General features: G+C 39.3%; 2 protein-coding genes across 5 annotated transcripts in view; one reads left to right on the forward strand and one right to left on the reverse strand.

Moving 5' to 3' along the window:
* LOC123983685 (kynurenine 3-monooxygenase) overlaps positions 1-11,782 on the forward strand; it is a 23,175-nt gene extending 11,393 nt beyond the window's left edge. For all 3 annotated transcript variants that reach the window (XM_046069952.1, XM_046069954.1, XM_046069953.1), the window contains 7 exons: positions 7,610-7,731; positions 8,271-8,418; positions 8,500-8,557; positions 8,660-8,742; positions 9,520-9,621; positions 9,711-9,770; positions 11,221-11,782. In XM_046069952.1, coding sequence (XP_045925908.1) covers positions 7,610-7,731; positions 8,271-8,418; positions 8,500-8,557; positions 8,660-8,742; positions 9,520-9,621; positions 9,711-9,770; positions 11,221-11,367 — 720 coding nt within the window. In that variant the 3' untranslated portion in view covers positions 11,368-11,782. The remainder of the gene's footprint in view (positions 1-7,609; positions 7,732-8,270; positions 8,419-8,499; positions 8,558-8,659; positions 8,743-9,519; positions 9,622-9,710; positions 9,771-11,220) is intronic.
* A 1,580-nt stretch (positions 11,783-13,362) lies between these two features.
* Positions 13,363-16,717, reverse strand: part of opn3 (opsin 3) — a 9,957-nt gene continuing 6,602 nt past the window's right edge. For both annotated transcript variants that reach the window (XM_046070802.1, XM_046070801.1), the window contains exon 4: positions 13,363-14,157. In XM_046070802.1, coding sequence (XP_045926758.1) covers positions 13,888-14,157 — 270 coding nt within the window. In that variant the 3' untranslated portion in view covers positions 13,363-13,887. The remainder of the gene's footprint in view (positions 14,158-16,717) is intronic.

Here is a 16,717-nt window from a genome sequence, read left to right on the forward strand (position 1 = left end):
CGAGCTGAGCCTCATCCACATACTCCCTGTGCGTTAACTTAATGCAAGGCTTTAAACTGCATGAGTACGTCAGGGGATGTCACGGGATGGGTTAGTCTTTTCTGGTTAAAAGGATTTTGCCTAATATTTATGAAGTGCCTCAGTGTACGCTTGGAGATAATGTGTGATAGCATGGGTCTGTGTTTAATTAGAAAAGAGGCTGACTGTAAAGCCGTCGCTCTTATCATGGACGATCCAGACTACTGGAATGAACATTGAGATAAAGAGATTTCGGAAAGTGTAACAACCTAAATGTCGATTTTCACAAATGTGTTATGTCACGCCTGCGTATGTGAAGCTCCTTTTGTAACATTTTACTCCCACAGCGGCAGAGACATATCCAAACACAAAGCTGAACTTTGACCACAAACTGCAGGACTGGAGTGCTGAAACAGGGCTAATGACCTTTCTCAGGTAAATAGTAACAGATCTTAAATATGTACACCCCTGAACTCACAGCACATACACACATAAACAAACACACACACGTTTACTTATGTCGATTTTGGAGACATTACATTGAGTTACACGAATTTCCTGGAAAATAGCAGTAACCCAAAACATTAACAACTGTCCCAAAAATCAAGAGCCTTCCACGCTCAACTGGTGTTTCCGAAGGTAGCATAAGCCAGACCTCCCTCCTCCATACACACACATAATATGGGTAAACTAAGAGGAGGATCTGCTTTGTTTTCACAAGACTTTTTGTTGATCATGTTCCCTGTGTCTTCCTACATGTAAACACATGCAGCTTTGTAAATGTTAGCTGCCTGAGATCCGGGAGGTTGATAAACATGCTGCCTTTGAAGCCTCTGTGAGTAGCTCTGTAATTGGTTGTCCTTGAGGTAAAAGTGACAGACAATTTACAACCCAATTAACATTGAAACACCTCTAGGTCTTTTTAGCTGTGGGAATAAGCCGTGCAGTGAATTAGTGACACAGTTAAACGCTGTTTAATGTGATCACAGAGTTTTAAAATTGAATTCAGCCTTATCTAAAATGTGTTGAAATCCATTTGATATGTATGTTGTGTGTATTTCTATTTATTTATTCATTTCTATGCCTGGTGGTCCAACAAGCACCAAGTTAAAAACGTATTTTCGAATGAGTCACTGTGCAGTTATTGCCACAGTGAACAAACCCTTTCATGCACTCTAATTAAATCAGATTTCACCTAAAGGCCTTGAGCGTGCCTTGAATCCGAAAGTCACCCTGGCTTGCACTTTACTCACGCAGGACACATCCCTCCCTCTACCCTGTAGTTGAGCTGTGACACCTCATATGTACTCCCTCCAGCTTGTATAATTAAATGTAAATGTTGAGCCTGATACCACTGTGATAACCATCGGCCTTCCATACTGGCCAGGAAATGTTCAGAGATCGGAATCGGGATCAGCATGAAATAAATGTAAATAATCTGCTTTCTTCTCATAATCTGGTCTATAACTTGTATATTGTTGTAAATCTAATAACATGTTAATTAGTTCTTAGAATATCTCTAAACACTATTTAATATTATAATCTGATCATTCTTTAGGTATAATATCTTTGTCACTACGGTGGACAGACACAATGTGCCACAAGGATTGTCACTTTGTCTAAAACACTGTGATAAGGAAACCTTATGCTTTACTATGTACTAGATCAATTTTTTATGATTTATTGGTTGATGTGCACGTTTACTATTTTTATACAACTGTAATTTGGTGTGAAAATAGCTGGTCATTGAACTAATAATATTAATAATGAACATCCTCATACAGGATGTGGCGCATGAAATACTGTTTTTATAAAAAGCTTATTTTAGTAAAATAACTTCTGATTTTAAAATTAATCTCAAAGTTTGCCCTTGCCGAATAAAGATCTTCAGTTATAACATAGGAGAATTTCTAAAAGTATTTCAGTGTCCTAATGTAATCATCAATAATAATAAGGTCTTCTGTGTGTATGATGAAAAGTGTGAGAAAGAAAAGCTCAAACATACAGCCCTCAGTCTGCATTAGACCTAAATCAAACCTGCAGCACATATCCCGAGGGCCCCACACTTACCACATATTCTCAGGCTAAACATCCGCAAAGGAACACTTTTTACACACCTGAGTTTCAGCCTGGTTGACAGGTGTGTAGGCATCAGAATAGACGTGTGTTTACTAGCATTTTTTTTTGTGATGTTAAGAATCATCAGGCTAAAAGAGAAAAATAGGATTAACCTGTTAAACCAAGTAAGAATCTAGTAAAGCTAAAGTTATTTAGCTGAAATACGTATGGGTGCCAGTATATCGTACATTAATTAATTAGTAATTTGTCATGTTACTGATATGTTTCTCAGGTCAGACGGGTCCAAGGAGCAGATCAAGGCAGACCTGATTGTAGGCTGTGATGGAGCTTTTTCTGCCATCCGTAAGCAATTCCTCCGCCGCAGCCGCTTCAACTACAGCCAGACCTACATCCCCCACGGCTACATGGAGCTCACCATGCCACCCAAAAATGGAGAGGTCAGTCGTCAGTAAAGTACCACTTCTTTTACTGAAGGCGGTGAGATGCTGATAGTATTTGACTCACATTGTTTAGGCACCATTCTAGATGTCCTCTTGTTGATTTCATTTTGTTTGTCCCACTTTCATCACCTTCTCCAGTTTGCCATGAAGCCTAATTATCTGCACATCTGGCCGCGAAACACATTCATGATGATCGCCCTGCCCAACCTGGTGAGAGTGAATTTCATTTTCTTCTCTCATGTGTTTTCTAGCTGCACTATTTCTACGCTGTAAAGTGAGCAATGGTAACCTGTTTATTTTTGCAACAGCTAGATGTTGCAGATAGACAGAGGCATAATCACTTCAGATAATTTCAGGGCATGATTGGACGTCCTCATAGCGTTAATTAGGCTCATTTACAGATGCTTCATCGCCAGTAGAGGCTTACTCCTCAGAAATATTACCTACTTTTCACACAACAGTTGTGTCCTCCTTTCCATCAGTGTCTCAACAGTCGCTGTGTGTTTTTGGCACACTTCTCTCCGTCTCTCCTGTCCATTTTAATCTCACAATGATTTTTCTGCACGGCTGACTCAGCACAACAGTTTTGGCTGTCTCTGCAGTGGGGCCAGGCTAAAGCAGCTGACTTTCACTCACCACCCTAGTTCCCAGGGACATTATGGGTGAGGAGAAAAAATACATCCTTGCTGCTGAGGATACCACGGTAACAGAGGCAGCGCTAAAAGGTCACAGAGGAGGAGTTTGTGATGTTGATAGATAGGACCTGCTCAGATGAGCACATAATGGCATGCCCACAACCCCAGTGCACTTTCATCCATCAGTTGCACTGGGTGGAGTTTGGCTATGACATTTGCACTGATGATGGAAGATTCTATGAATGAGTTCAGCATGGAGGTTTGTTTTAGACCCATGAAAGTCATTTCAACCTGTATTAAAATAAAGCAAGTGTAAGGTGTGTACAGTATGTCGTGGAAATTAAATTCCTGGTGAGGGGTTGAGCAATGAATTGAGTCACAACCAACCGTTGTGAAGAATGTATTAACAAAAGAGAATAAACTGAGAAGTACTAAAACACACATACAGCTGGTCCAGAGACCTGCCGCCTAGGGCGGCTTCGGGCGTCTGGCCCCGACCAAAGAGATGCATCATCATTCACACAGTCTAGGTTTCTAAGTGTTGGGGAACAGAGATCCTCTCTCGGCCTTGAATGAACATTCCAGGAGAGGAGAGGAACAACAAGAGGGGGAAAACACCAAAACAATCTGACTGTGACAAACTGTTTTCTGGTCAACCACCTAAGTGACAACGCAGGTCAAAGGTCAGGTCTTGGTAGTCCCCAAGTACGGCGGACTGTGGAGAGCCTTTTCAGTCAGTGAGGCTTCTGTCATCTCAGTGACGTCAGATACAAGTCGGTCAAGTGCTCTGTTTTTCACCATGAATCATGGTCTATCTTTTAACCATTTTATAAACAAAATCGTCATCACCTCTTTATGGTGATTGTTTTTGGAATGGATGGAAAAGGCTTGTACGCAGTGAGAGGGAGAGATGTACTCTCACTGTGATCACATGTCCTACCACTCTGCTCTGTTGGTTGGACTTCCCCACAGTTTTCCTTTTGATGGAAAATTGTGGGAGTGGGCAGGCGAGTCATCACAGGGGATGGTGACTCCAGCCTGTAACAGTGAATTCAAAACATAACTCGGCCTTTGAATCACTAACAAACAAACAAACAAACATGTTTAATACATTCAAGCGCTTCTTGTTTAGTAGATATCTTTTTAGACTCTCATTCAGTTAGCACCTCGGACATGAGGTCATGTTGAATGTCTACCCATGGTGTATGGAAAAGATCTTATTGGAACTCGTTCACCGGTACTCAGAACCACAACAATGCGTGTCAAAACAGGCTTGTTTACATCACCACCCTTGCTGTCCCGGTTATCGGGACCAACCACTGGCCACTCGTCAGTCAGCCGACTCCGGGTAAGAACCCATCTCCCCCCTTCCTTCCAGCTCCAAATCATTTGATTTACCCATGTCACTACCCTTTGAAACCACTCAAATTAGGGGGGAAAAAATAGAGAAACAACACAACAGCGGCAGCTCCCTGTGTCCAGATAATATGTACTGTAAATAGAGAAATCTCTGTCTATCTCTCTTTAGCTGTCCCTAATTTATTTGTCAATAATTTACCTATAATCTCATCTGTCCACCTGAATTGTGTAGACTACTGTGCAGTGGAATGTATTCAATAAAGTCTTATTATGTGTGTGTGTTTCTGCCTACGCCTTGCATGCAGCAGCAGGGGTGTCTGTGTGCATGTGTGTGTTTGCCTTAGAGATCACCCTCTCTCCCCATTCCCAGTGCTCTGGTTGCCGAAATGAGTTTTGTCATGTTTCATCAAAATCACATACCACATAATACCATATATACAACATCTGCCCCTCTTCCTGCTTGGTTTGACCTAATCTGATCATTTCCCAGTGCTCAGTATTCATTACAAACATTGGATGTTGAAGTTTAGTATTACTTACTAAGATCTTAATATGGTATTCATTTTAGTTTCAATGTCTTTAAGATTCTTACTTTATCTGTGAGTGGTTGTAACGCTGGATCCTGTCACTAGCGTCCGTCCCGCCCCCTCCAGCTCAGTCCATTTGTTTTCCTTTTTTTTTCTTGCCAGTCTGTTTTAGAAATTGTGCAAAATCTCTTTTCCAGTGTCCACTTTTGCCCTTTACTTTGCCCTATCCCTCTTTACTGTCCATTTCTTTGTACCAGGATGGCTTGATACAGCACCAATCATTTTCTTTTGACAGTTGTCTTCTTGCTTTGTCTTCGTGTTGATCTTCTGTATGTTAAGCATGCTCTTTCGTGCTGTCTGTCTTCCATGATGTCACATGCTGTGAAATACTCTTCATTACTCCAGCAGCAGTTTCTGGACTACTCAAACTCATAACTTTTAGGGTCTCATTGCATCTTGTTCCAGGCCGCTGTAGGATATGGTCATATGGACTAGGAGAGTCCTACATGATTCAGTCTGTTCTTGCTGTTCAGCTGCTGGGCTGCATCATACAGGCAGAACTTAATCCAGTGGTAATTCTGGACTGTGCATTGTCCTTTGCTGTACTCAGCATACTTCTAACTGCTTTCCTTCTTATCTGGCTGGAGTGACGTATGATGATAATGATGGTTATTAAGAAAGGAACATCTTATCTTATCGTAATGCTGATCTTGTGGAAGTCCAGCTTTTCTTCAATGCTGTGTTTATCTCAGTCATTGTGGGCCATACTCTTTGACAATCTTATCCAAACTGCTCCAGCTGTGTCTGTGGAGCTGTCAAAGGTTTCGGTCAGTCTGGTCACGTGAGGCATGGATTTAACAATGTCCTAAATGTCAATATTCCTCTTTTTCTTGGCATTTCTTTCTCTGGGAATCTGGAGGGAGAGCCAAGGTCTCTTTATCTGACTTTTACTGGAGCAGAACACATTTTCTTCTGTGCGCTAGCAGTGGATGTCTTTATCTTTTCACTGAATTATCTACTCATTTCTCACCGTTAAGTTCTTTTCCTTTTCTTTCTGGAACGGTGCGAAGATCCGGGCTCTGCTGAACACAGCTTCTCCCCTACTGGGAGGATTTTAAGCCAGCTTCTGTCCTTCAACAGAGTCCGAATCCCTCATCCGTCCCATCTGGGTCGCCAAATTGTCGTGGAAATTATATTCCTGGTGAGGGGTTGAGCAAAGAATTGAGTTACAACCAACCGTTGTCTTTGAAGAATTTATTAATAAAAGAGAATAAACAGAAGTACTAAAACACATATACAGCTGGTCCAGAGACCTGCCGCCTAAGGTGGCTTCGGGCGTCTGGCCCCAAGCAAAGGGATGCATCATCATTTACACAGTCTAGGTTTCTATGTTTTGGGGAACAGAGATCCTCTCTTGGCCTTGAATGAACATTCCAGGAGAGGAGAGGAACAACAATAAGGGGAAAACACCAAAACAATCTCACAGCTCTGACCTAAACCCTAGTAAATGTGCACGGACTAACATACCGAGTATAGGAGAGGAAAAGTTTTCGGATCAAAACACAATATAAATATATATATATATATATATATATGACATAACAATATTAGTAATAATAATAAAAGAACATACATAAAAGATTAAATGTAAGAGGAGTAAGAGAGAATTTTCTGTCATAACACAGTATACCACAGGATGCAGTATGTACAAAAGGATGCTTGATTTGTGAGTGCAAGGGTTCAATCATGACCTTGAGAACACGTGTGATAAATTATTCTAAATGCAAGGTCCCCTTACTTAATTGTTCCCAAAACTTTTGGCCGTGTCTTCCTACATGGATACACCTGAAAGCTTTGTGAATAGCAAAGTAAGTGAATCTTGGGTTAAGAATATTTTATGCGCTAAGAATATTTTAGCACAATGTATTTGTTACATTGCATCATCAGCATACAGAATATAGAAACTTTTGTGAATGGAACCCCAGACACTTGAACAACACAAATGCATTAGTTTAGATATTCTACAAAAACAATTAAGGAAAAGTCAAAATAAAGATTTTATAATTGTGCTCTAATTGTTTGCAGTACTATGGTTTATTACCAAATACCTGCAAACATTGCAATACCTGCAGACATTCCCAATAACCTCAGCTGTACTTTGAATAAGGTGTTAATTAGCAAATGTTAGCATGCTTACACACTGAATATGGTGATGCGTATGGTTAACACTACAGCTGCTAAAAATCAGCATGTGACTATGGTCATTGTGACCATCAGTTGTGGAAAGTAAGTACCTTTACTGTACTAAAGTACAATTTTGAGGTGTTTGTACTTTACATTCCATTTTTTTCATGTTACTTTAAACTGCTACTACAAAGGCAAATATTGTACTATATTTAAAATATTTTTACCTTAAAAGTCCCTCTTGTAAAGCATCTTGTAACCAAGTGTTTTGTCTTAGTGTAAATAAAGATGACTCAATTTAATTTGCAAGAAGTGTGTGGGGTTGAGGGCTAACATCACTGTGCACTGTGTTTGTTTTCAAATTTAGGACAAGACATTTACCTGTACCCTCTTCATGCCCTTTGAGGAGTTTGAGAAGATCACCACAGGAGATGAAGTCATTGAGTTTTTCCAGAAATACTTCCCTGACGCCATACCACTAATAGGAGTGTAAGTGGACTTTCTCAACCCCCCCCCCCACTGCCTGTCTCTGTCTCCCCCTTTTCTCCCCCTCTGCCTCTATCTCTTCATCCAACCTGCCATGTCGTCTTCAAAAACACTTAAATTTCCCATCATCCTGTCATCTCACCGCCATGATCTATGAAGTGTGAAATTGCAGCCTTACTGTTACAAGGCTTTGTGCAATGAAGGTTTTAATTTGGGGTGAACCGTCTGTTGTGGGTGACGGAGAGAGAGTGGAGGCATGAACTGTAGAATCCCTTAAGGCGTTCATTCACTCACTTCCTCTCTGAGTTAGCTTTATTTGGAGTGCTCAGGCATAAACAACTCAACGCATGCTTTTGTTCCTCTGTTTGGCTGTTTAACTTCACCAGGGCAGACGGAGCATGGTTGTTTTAGCTTACTCAGATGTGACAGACGCTTTTGTTTGCAAGCAAAAACCAGAGCCTGTTGTTTCGAAACATACGACTGTCAAAACGAATAGCCTGAAATGAGTTTGTAATTATTTAACTTCCATTTTTGTCCCGCAGTGATACTCTCAAAAGGGATTATTTCCGATTGCCTGGGCAGGCCATGGTGTCTGTCAAGTGCTCCCCATATCACATTGGAGACAAATGTGTTCTTATGGGTGATGCAGCCCATGCAGTGGTACCTTTCTATGGGCAGGGGATGAACGCTGTAAGTAACACTGAAGGAGGAAGAGAAAAGCAGAAAAGAATTAATTAAATGGAGACTCATTCATCCATTCGTGCTTCATAGGGCTTTGAGGACTGCATTGTCTTTGAAGAAATAATGGAACAGCTCAATGAGGATTTCAGTAAGTACTTTTTAAAAGAACAAAGATTAAATGAGACACAGAGAGAGAATGAACTGACAATTCATAAGAAATCTGTCTGTTTTCCTCTCTGGATCCGCCTAGGTGCTGTGCTGCCAGAGTATTCCAGGGTGCGAGTTCCAGACGACCACGCAATTGCAGACCTGGCCATGTACAACTATGTTGAAGTAATGCATATTTATTTAAGTATTCATTATAATGTCAAATTAAACCTCATACTTTAAAATACACAACATTGCCACTTTTAAAATGAAATCTCAAATCTCCTTACTACAGCTGTGAAATAAATGTATTGTGGTGAAGTAAAAACAATCCATACATGCATAAAATGTCTGTTGTGCTTAAAATGGAAATATATAAAAAGGAAAGAACAAGTACCTCAAAATTTCAAATACTACACCACTGGGAATGGATCAACTAATGACCACTAACTAATGCACCACACACTGTAGGCAATAATCTCAAGAAGTGACTGATTGAGAGTGATTCAGTCTACTATACACAAACAGTGATTCACTGTGAAGGTGCTAAGAGCTAAGTGGCTCAAAGACAAAAGACAACGACACTTCCAGACTGAATCCTTGATATTTAACAGCATTTGCCGTTACCAGTCAGCTAATTTAAAACCAGCAATTAGAGTGAACCCCCTTATCTGTAGATAGTTGCACTCTCCTTCACATCTGACTAGTAGACAGCTCCTGAACCATCTGCTTACTGTAAAATTCATGCACTCAATAATTGGTCCGAGCACTCTCATTATTCTAATAGACCTTAAAATTGACCCTAGCATGTTGCTCTAGCTTAATCATCCCTCTACTGCAGTTATGGCCAAGAGAGTAGAGGAGACTGTCTGGAGTTTCTGATATGGCTGTAAGATTTACTTAACATTACAATACGAAGGACAGATGGTTCGCTTCACTGACACATGTGCTTTTTCTTTTTAGATGCGAGCCCATGTCAACTCCAAATGGTTCCTTTTCAGAAAACGTGTTGATAACTTCCTCCACTTTCTCATGCCGAATACAATAATACCGCTTTACACAATGGTAAGTGTCCTAATAAACAAAATGATAACTGACACATTGCTTGGTCTAAGGCAAAATCAATTTCATATGTCGCCCTTCACTGTCTCCAGGTCACTTTCACAAGTACAAGGTACCATGAAGCCGTGGAACGCTGGCATTGGCAAGAAAAAGTAAGACACTCTTTTGTATAGTTCTTGCTTGCATACTGTTTGCTTTTTGCATATTTCATACTTGAACATCTTAGTATTGTGATTTGGCACTCTTTTGAAGTCGCGCTATTATCAGCACAGAGCATGAAAGGCAAATGTGATTCTCACTGGGTAAATACACCCCCTTTTAGAAACATTTCATTTATTCTACCACAAACTCAGAGCTTTGATGCACAGAGAAATGTTTCTGCTTTCTCCCATTTGGGTGTAGATGAGTCCTTGGCTCTGTGTTGAACTGTGTGATGTGAACTGTTCTGATGGCCTCTGCTCTAAATGTTCCACTGTTAGTAGGAAAGCGAGGATTTCACAGCCTCCCCTGTAAATTGTTTAAACCCGTAGGGATGTCTGGGTGTAAAGGGCAAAATGACCTTTATGGGGGGAAGAAAAACTGCTGTATGAAGCGGCAAATACAGTACAGTAGTAGAACATGTAACAAATTAATAAAATAGTGTGATATTGATGGAAAAATAGAAGTCTGTGGTTTATATTAATTGTTTTGATGAGAGAACCCTTCACTTAAGGGTTGAGAGAACCCTTCACTTAAGATCCAAGGAAGGTTAAAATCAAGGTCAACTGGACTGTTTGAAGACACTTGAAGATGATACTCACATACGTTTCGCCTCATCCGAAAGACTTCTTCAATGAAGAAGTTTTTCAGTGAGACGTCTTCCAGTATCTTCAACCAGTCCAGCTGCCCTGGATTTTAACATTCCTCGGATAACTATGACCTGGATGACTGAGAACCTTCACAGACATCTTCATTTAAGGTGTGGCCAGTTAACTACCATAGTCCATTTTGATTGATTGATTTTCAGTGTTGTCATCAAATTAACTAGAACTGTTTTTATTACTAAAGTAGTAAAAAACAATATAGACATTATCTTGCGAGTGCGTTATTTGAGAATAGTCAGTTGCAGGAAGAACTGCTAAATTCTTATAAACCAAGATCCATTAAACCCAAGTAAATATTAATTTATTCTTGGAAACTTTATTCTTCACATTTGTTGAATTGTATGCTTTGTTTTGTTTGATTGTATTGCTTGTAAATGTATGAAATGGTATGATTAGAAGAAACATTTTTACATGTTCAGCTGATGTATTGGGCACTGAATAAAATATTATATAGGTATACTGACTCCATTTCCCCATAATTAGCTCCAATTACAATAAGGCCTACTTATAAATGTATAGTAACATGTCAGTTCCTTTCTACAAAGCAGTTTAAAAACTTTGGGACCCATGTAAGGTAAAGCATGACAGGGCATTCTTTTGTTAAAATGTGCTTAATGCTTTTGAGAGACTCAAAATGGAATTCATTTAAAAAGCCTTAGGTGAGGGGGTGAGGGACCAATAAGTCTTTGCGCATAAAGCTGACAAGACTGAATTCAAGCTTATTATAAATTTTTCACAGGTGATAAACCGTGGCCTGCTGTTCAGTGCTGCAGGAGCTGTTTTGGGAGGCTCCTACCTGCTCATTAAAAATCCTCCTGATATCAACAAGCTCGTCCTCTCCGCTGAGAAAATGTGGAACAGGCTTGTTGCCCTCAGGACACCGTGAGCACTGGCAGTGACAAGTGCAAAGAATGGAGCATCAAACGCAAGAATGAACTGAGAGGATCCCCATTTTAATTAGAGTTTGATTGAATCTTCTAATGAAATCAATGAAGGCTCTGCCAGGCAAATTAATGTACTGAAAACATGATTGTTGTAACTTATACAGAATGATGGATAATAAGATTTTATAATATTTCATCAGTGTTACTACTAATGGTGGTTTGACTAGAGGAGCCCAATAGATTTTTTCAGTCTTGAGATTTTGTTATGTTCATAGAAATCGCCATCATAATATGTTTTTTATGTGAAAACAAAAATGTAAGTGATAAACTCACAGGCAGGGGCTAAGGTACTGTATATGCTGCATGATTTTTTTTGGTGCTTGTACATGAATTGCAAATAAACGTTCCCTCAACTTATTTCTGTCAGATTTTATTTTTTCTTTGGCTCCATTCATCTTACCATCATCTACTTCATCACACTGACTGATTAGCCTTTAATTGGCCAAGCAGATTCTGTTTTCTCAGTGTTCTCCAGCCCCTTTTTTCCCCTTGGAAGTTAGCTGTTCTCAAACTGAAAAGCTTCTGCAGACTGCTGGAAGATGCAGTAGAGATGATGTGGAAAGTAAAACTATACATGTAAATAAAACCATGTTCATAAGGGCAACAAATGAAAAAGAAATCATTGGCATTGTCATGACATTTAAGAGTAAGAAATCTACAGACTGGAATGGAATTAATACTGTATGTCGATGGTTAAAAATATTAAGTGTGGTGGTGATCACTTACACATATTTGTAATCAATCACTACAAACCAAGAAAAATGAACACAACAAAAGCCATACCAATATATAAGGCTGGAGATGAGCATGCACTCTCAAATTACAGACCTGTTTCCTTACTTCCACATGTGTCTAAAATACTGTAAAAATAATTATACAAAATATTACATTAATTTGTTACAAAACAAAATGTACTATGTGAACAGAAACATGGCTTGTTAGCTAATAGGACAACTTTGTTTGCATTTAGGGAATATGCAGTAGTGGTATTCCTAGATTTTAAAAAAACATACAAATTGATTTTGTTATTGTAAGAAAAACTGTTGGATACAGTAGAAAAAGAACTGAAAATGCTAAAGAGTTTGATTCTTAACACAGAATTTAAGTAAAACTTTTATAATCTTCAGGAATCATTGAACTGTCTCAAACTCTGTTATACACCTTTTACTGTTCCTTTATACTATGACCTAGTGCGTGGAAGTGTGGGGAAACAAACACCAATCAAATCTTCATCTTTCATCAAAGAGCCATAAGAATTGTAAACAAAACCACATGTAGAGAACCAACAAAGCCACTCTTAATCAAATTAAAAGCACTATAATTTAAAGATTTGGTTGACTTCACATACAAAGCAAAAAATCAGTTATTACCTAATATAGTATCCAAAAGCTGTTTCCAATGAGAGAAAGTCAACACGATTTGAAAGAAATTTCAACTGTATTGAGTAAATTAAAACATGTATATCGTTAAATAAGTAAACGAATGTTAATGTTTACCAGTTTATTGATAAAATATTTTAAAAAAGAGGGTAGGACTTGATAAATATTCACTTTGTCCTACTCCTTTTTAGACATTAAATATTGAAGTTGTATAAATATTTGTTTGCTATTAATTTTTTTGTTTATTCTTGTTTTGTTCTTTCTTTAACATGTTCGGGAAAAAAAAATCGAATAACTCACTTCCTCGCACATCACTGAATAAGGGTTTTTATCAGCTATGGAAATCCATTCATCACGTCTATTCATAGCTGACAGCCCAGGAGGTTATGAAAGGAGTGTGTCTCACTGCAGTATACTGAGTCCCAGTCTCATCTCCTCTTATCTAATTACACTCCTGTAGTCCTCCTACATATAAATCACCCAAATGTCATTTCACTGTGATAGCTCTCGACACACTGGAAATTTTGATTGAAATAGAGATAAGGTACACAAGCAAGGTAGCTTAAAATAGCATCTCTTTATTGAATCCATACACAATAATGTCAGTTTGTGCATTATGGTTTATGGCTAAGGAGCTAAGGCTTATTTTCTGTGTTACACACAGTTGGGTACCAACCAAAAAAAAATCAGCTATTACATGTTGATCCATAACACAGCTGGCCTCTATGCGACAACAGTTCTGCAGTTGTCGCATGTACTGTGTGGCATATTTGACAAATAAGTGTGATTCTTTTCCTAAGAGAAATATATTACTAGTTGTTAACTACATAATGTACTTATATCACCACAGTTGATGTTAGATGAGGATGTCACACTTTCATACTACCTGCTTGGAATACTGTCAGGAAAGTTTAAGTTTAATTCTTGGGCTGACAGTTTGATATTTACACCTAGTTGTAACAAATCTGTAACTGTGTAGATACACATGTCCAGGGAGGTCAGACAGGATTATTGTGGCTTGGAATTGCATGTTAAATCCTAAGGCATACTGAGTGGTGGGGTGAGAAGTCCGGTCCTTGTGAATCACAGTGGTCTCACTTGAATGACATTAACCTCCTTGGAATTTTCAGTCTTGGAGCTCACGTCCAGGTGGTGGAAGTCATTGCTGGTGATGATGAAGACGATGGAGGAGGAGCTGAAGGTCACCCTCTTCTTGGGTCGGTCCCTGTTGCCGCACGCCCTGGACACAACGATTGGTCGGATGGGGCGCTCGACAGGAGCCAGGGGGCGCTCTTTGAGGCTGAGGTGCCAAGAGAGGCGCGAACAGAGCAGCTGCAGCAAACAGCGGCGGAACTGTGAGAGCATGATTTGGAAGAGAAGGAGAGGGAGACATAAAAGGATGGTAATTAACAGAGGGATGAAACAGCACCCTTTCTTCACTCACTTGATATCAGCCTCTAAGGATTCCAGCAAACAAAGACCAGTGTAAGTGACAATTTCACTGCTTCACAGAAAATAAATGTGACTCTACAAATTAAGGCTTTATGTAATAGAAATACTAAAATCTAAAACATACTAAACTGCAGACCTTTTCCCACATTTTTGCAAAATTTTACCTCTCAAAAATGTACTTCTGCACTATTTCGTGCTCATTAAAAAAGTTTCTTTTGAAAATATAAAATTACTCCTGCTTGTAATTCTCAAACCACACGCTGAAGCAGCACAAGAGGAGAACAAACCATCGCCCCTGATTGAGATGCCATTGATTTGCCCTATTTGTCCACAGACAGGTCAGCTGTGGTCAGTGGAGGGGGAAAAAATCAACTGAACACACAGGAAGTGCCCATTAGAACGCTCCAGCAGACATATAATGTATTCTAAACGGCAGGAGAACCTGGTCTGACCAATTAATGTTGAACTTTTTCACTGACGCCAGTCTCACCACCTGCACAGAATAAGAAATTTGTGCTGGAGAGGCACACAGTTAACTGATGTTCCATTAAGGTCATAAAGTTGACCCAGCTGTGACAGTTCCTTCCAGCAAACATGAATCGTTTCTTTTTTCTTTTTTTTTAGCTCTCTTTCTCAAAAGGTACAAAGATCCAACCTCCTGTGGTTCCTACAGACCATTATCTCTGTTTAATGCTGATGTAAAGGTGTTAGCTAAAGTAACTGCATCCCGCCTACAGAATGTGCTTCCTCATATTATATCCAAAGAGCAAAAAAGTTTTATAAAAGGGCCATCAATTGTTTTTTAATACCCGTACACTTTTCAATATAATTTACTCAAAACATTCGGCTGAACTTCCTGAATTCGTGATTTCTTTAGACGCTGAAATGGCATTCGATAGGGTAGAGTGGGAGTACTTGTTTGCAGTCTTAAAGAAATTCAGATTTGGTGATAGATTTATTTCATGGATTCGCCTCCTTGATTTGTCCCCTAAGGCCAATGTCCATACCAATGATGTTTATTCTGATTATTTTGCCCTTGAACGTGGATGTCGCCAAGGTTTTCCTTTATCACCTTTGCTCTTTGCCATCGCTATCGAGCCCCTGTCTATTACATTAAGATCTTCCCCATTATTTAAAGGAATCACCCATTTAAGTATTCTGGAGAATTTCAGCACCTTTTCAGGTTTTAAATTACATTTGGGGAAAAGTGAGTGTTTTCCCATGTAGCATGTGAAATTCAACAGTCAGATTTACCTTTTCAATTTAGTCCGTCAGGGTTTAAATACCTAGGTATTAATGTGACTCGTTCTTTATCTAGCCTTGCATCTGCTAATTTCAATCCCCTTATCTCAAAGATTACATCTGATCAAAGATGGGGTAACCTCCCCCTTTCATTAATTGGCAAGATCAATGTTGTCAAAATGAATATATTACCGAATATTTGTTTTATTCCAGTCATTTCCTCTTTTTCTGCCAAAACATTTTTTTGACTCACTGGATAAGATAATCTGTTATTTTATTTGGGGTGGGAAATCACCTAGGGTTCGTAAAACCTTACTGCAGAGATGCAAACTTAGTGGAGGACTTGCATTATCTAACTTTCTAACTTACTATTGGGCTGCTCACATCCACAAACGTTGCTACTGGTTAAAATCTCCTGGATCCTCTTGGTGTAAATTGGAACTATCATCCTGTAAGACGATCTTCTATACCTGCTCTACCTTATTCCTCTTTACCCACAAAACCCTCTCTATATACTGATTATCAATTGGTTCTTAACACACTCAAAATCTGCTATCAATTTAGACGGCACTTTAAATGTGTTACGGCATCTTCCTTGGGTTTTTTTATATAACAACCATTTATTTCCTCCATCACTCTCGGACTCGACATTTTCTGTGTGGTATGACATTGGTCTTACACAAGTCAGACATTTATATGTAGATTGTGTTAGAGTTTGTAGTTTTGCCAATTTGTCATCTTGCTATGACCTCCCTGTTACTCATCTGTTTCGTTATTTTCAATCTAACAATTTTGTGGCTAAATGTTTCCCTAATTTACCCTCTATACCTTCAGAACAGGGGTGGGAAACCATGCTTTCATGCTTTCATTAGGGCCCGAGCACGACCGTGCGAGGTCCCTATTGAATCTGCTCGGATTATATATTTTTTTTTTTCTGCAAAGTAGGCCCAAATGACATGGCCTAAACATACTCGAAAACTCACCAAAATTTGCAAACATGTCAGAACCGGTGAAAAATTTCGTATTCTACAAGTTTCGCACATGGGCGTGGCAAAATGACTCGCTAGCGCCACCTTGAAAATTGGAAATGATTAGCCCCTCGTTCACGTTCAACCTACATGTACGAAATTTTCTGGGGACATGTATCGTATCAAGACGCACAAAATAGCCTCAAGAACCCATAGCCTAAAGTCAACAGGAAGTCGGACATTTTGAATTT

The sequence above is a fragment of the Micropterus dolomieu genome, linkage group LG15 (genome assembly GCF_021292245.1).
Source record: "Micropterus dolomieu isolate WLL.071019.BEF.003 ecotype Adirondacks linkage group LG15, ASM2129224v1, whole genome shotgun sequence".
Classification (NCBI taxonomy): domain Eukaryota; kingdom Metazoa; phylum Chordata; class Actinopteri; order Centrarchiformes; family Centrarchidae; genus Micropterus; species Micropterus dolomieu.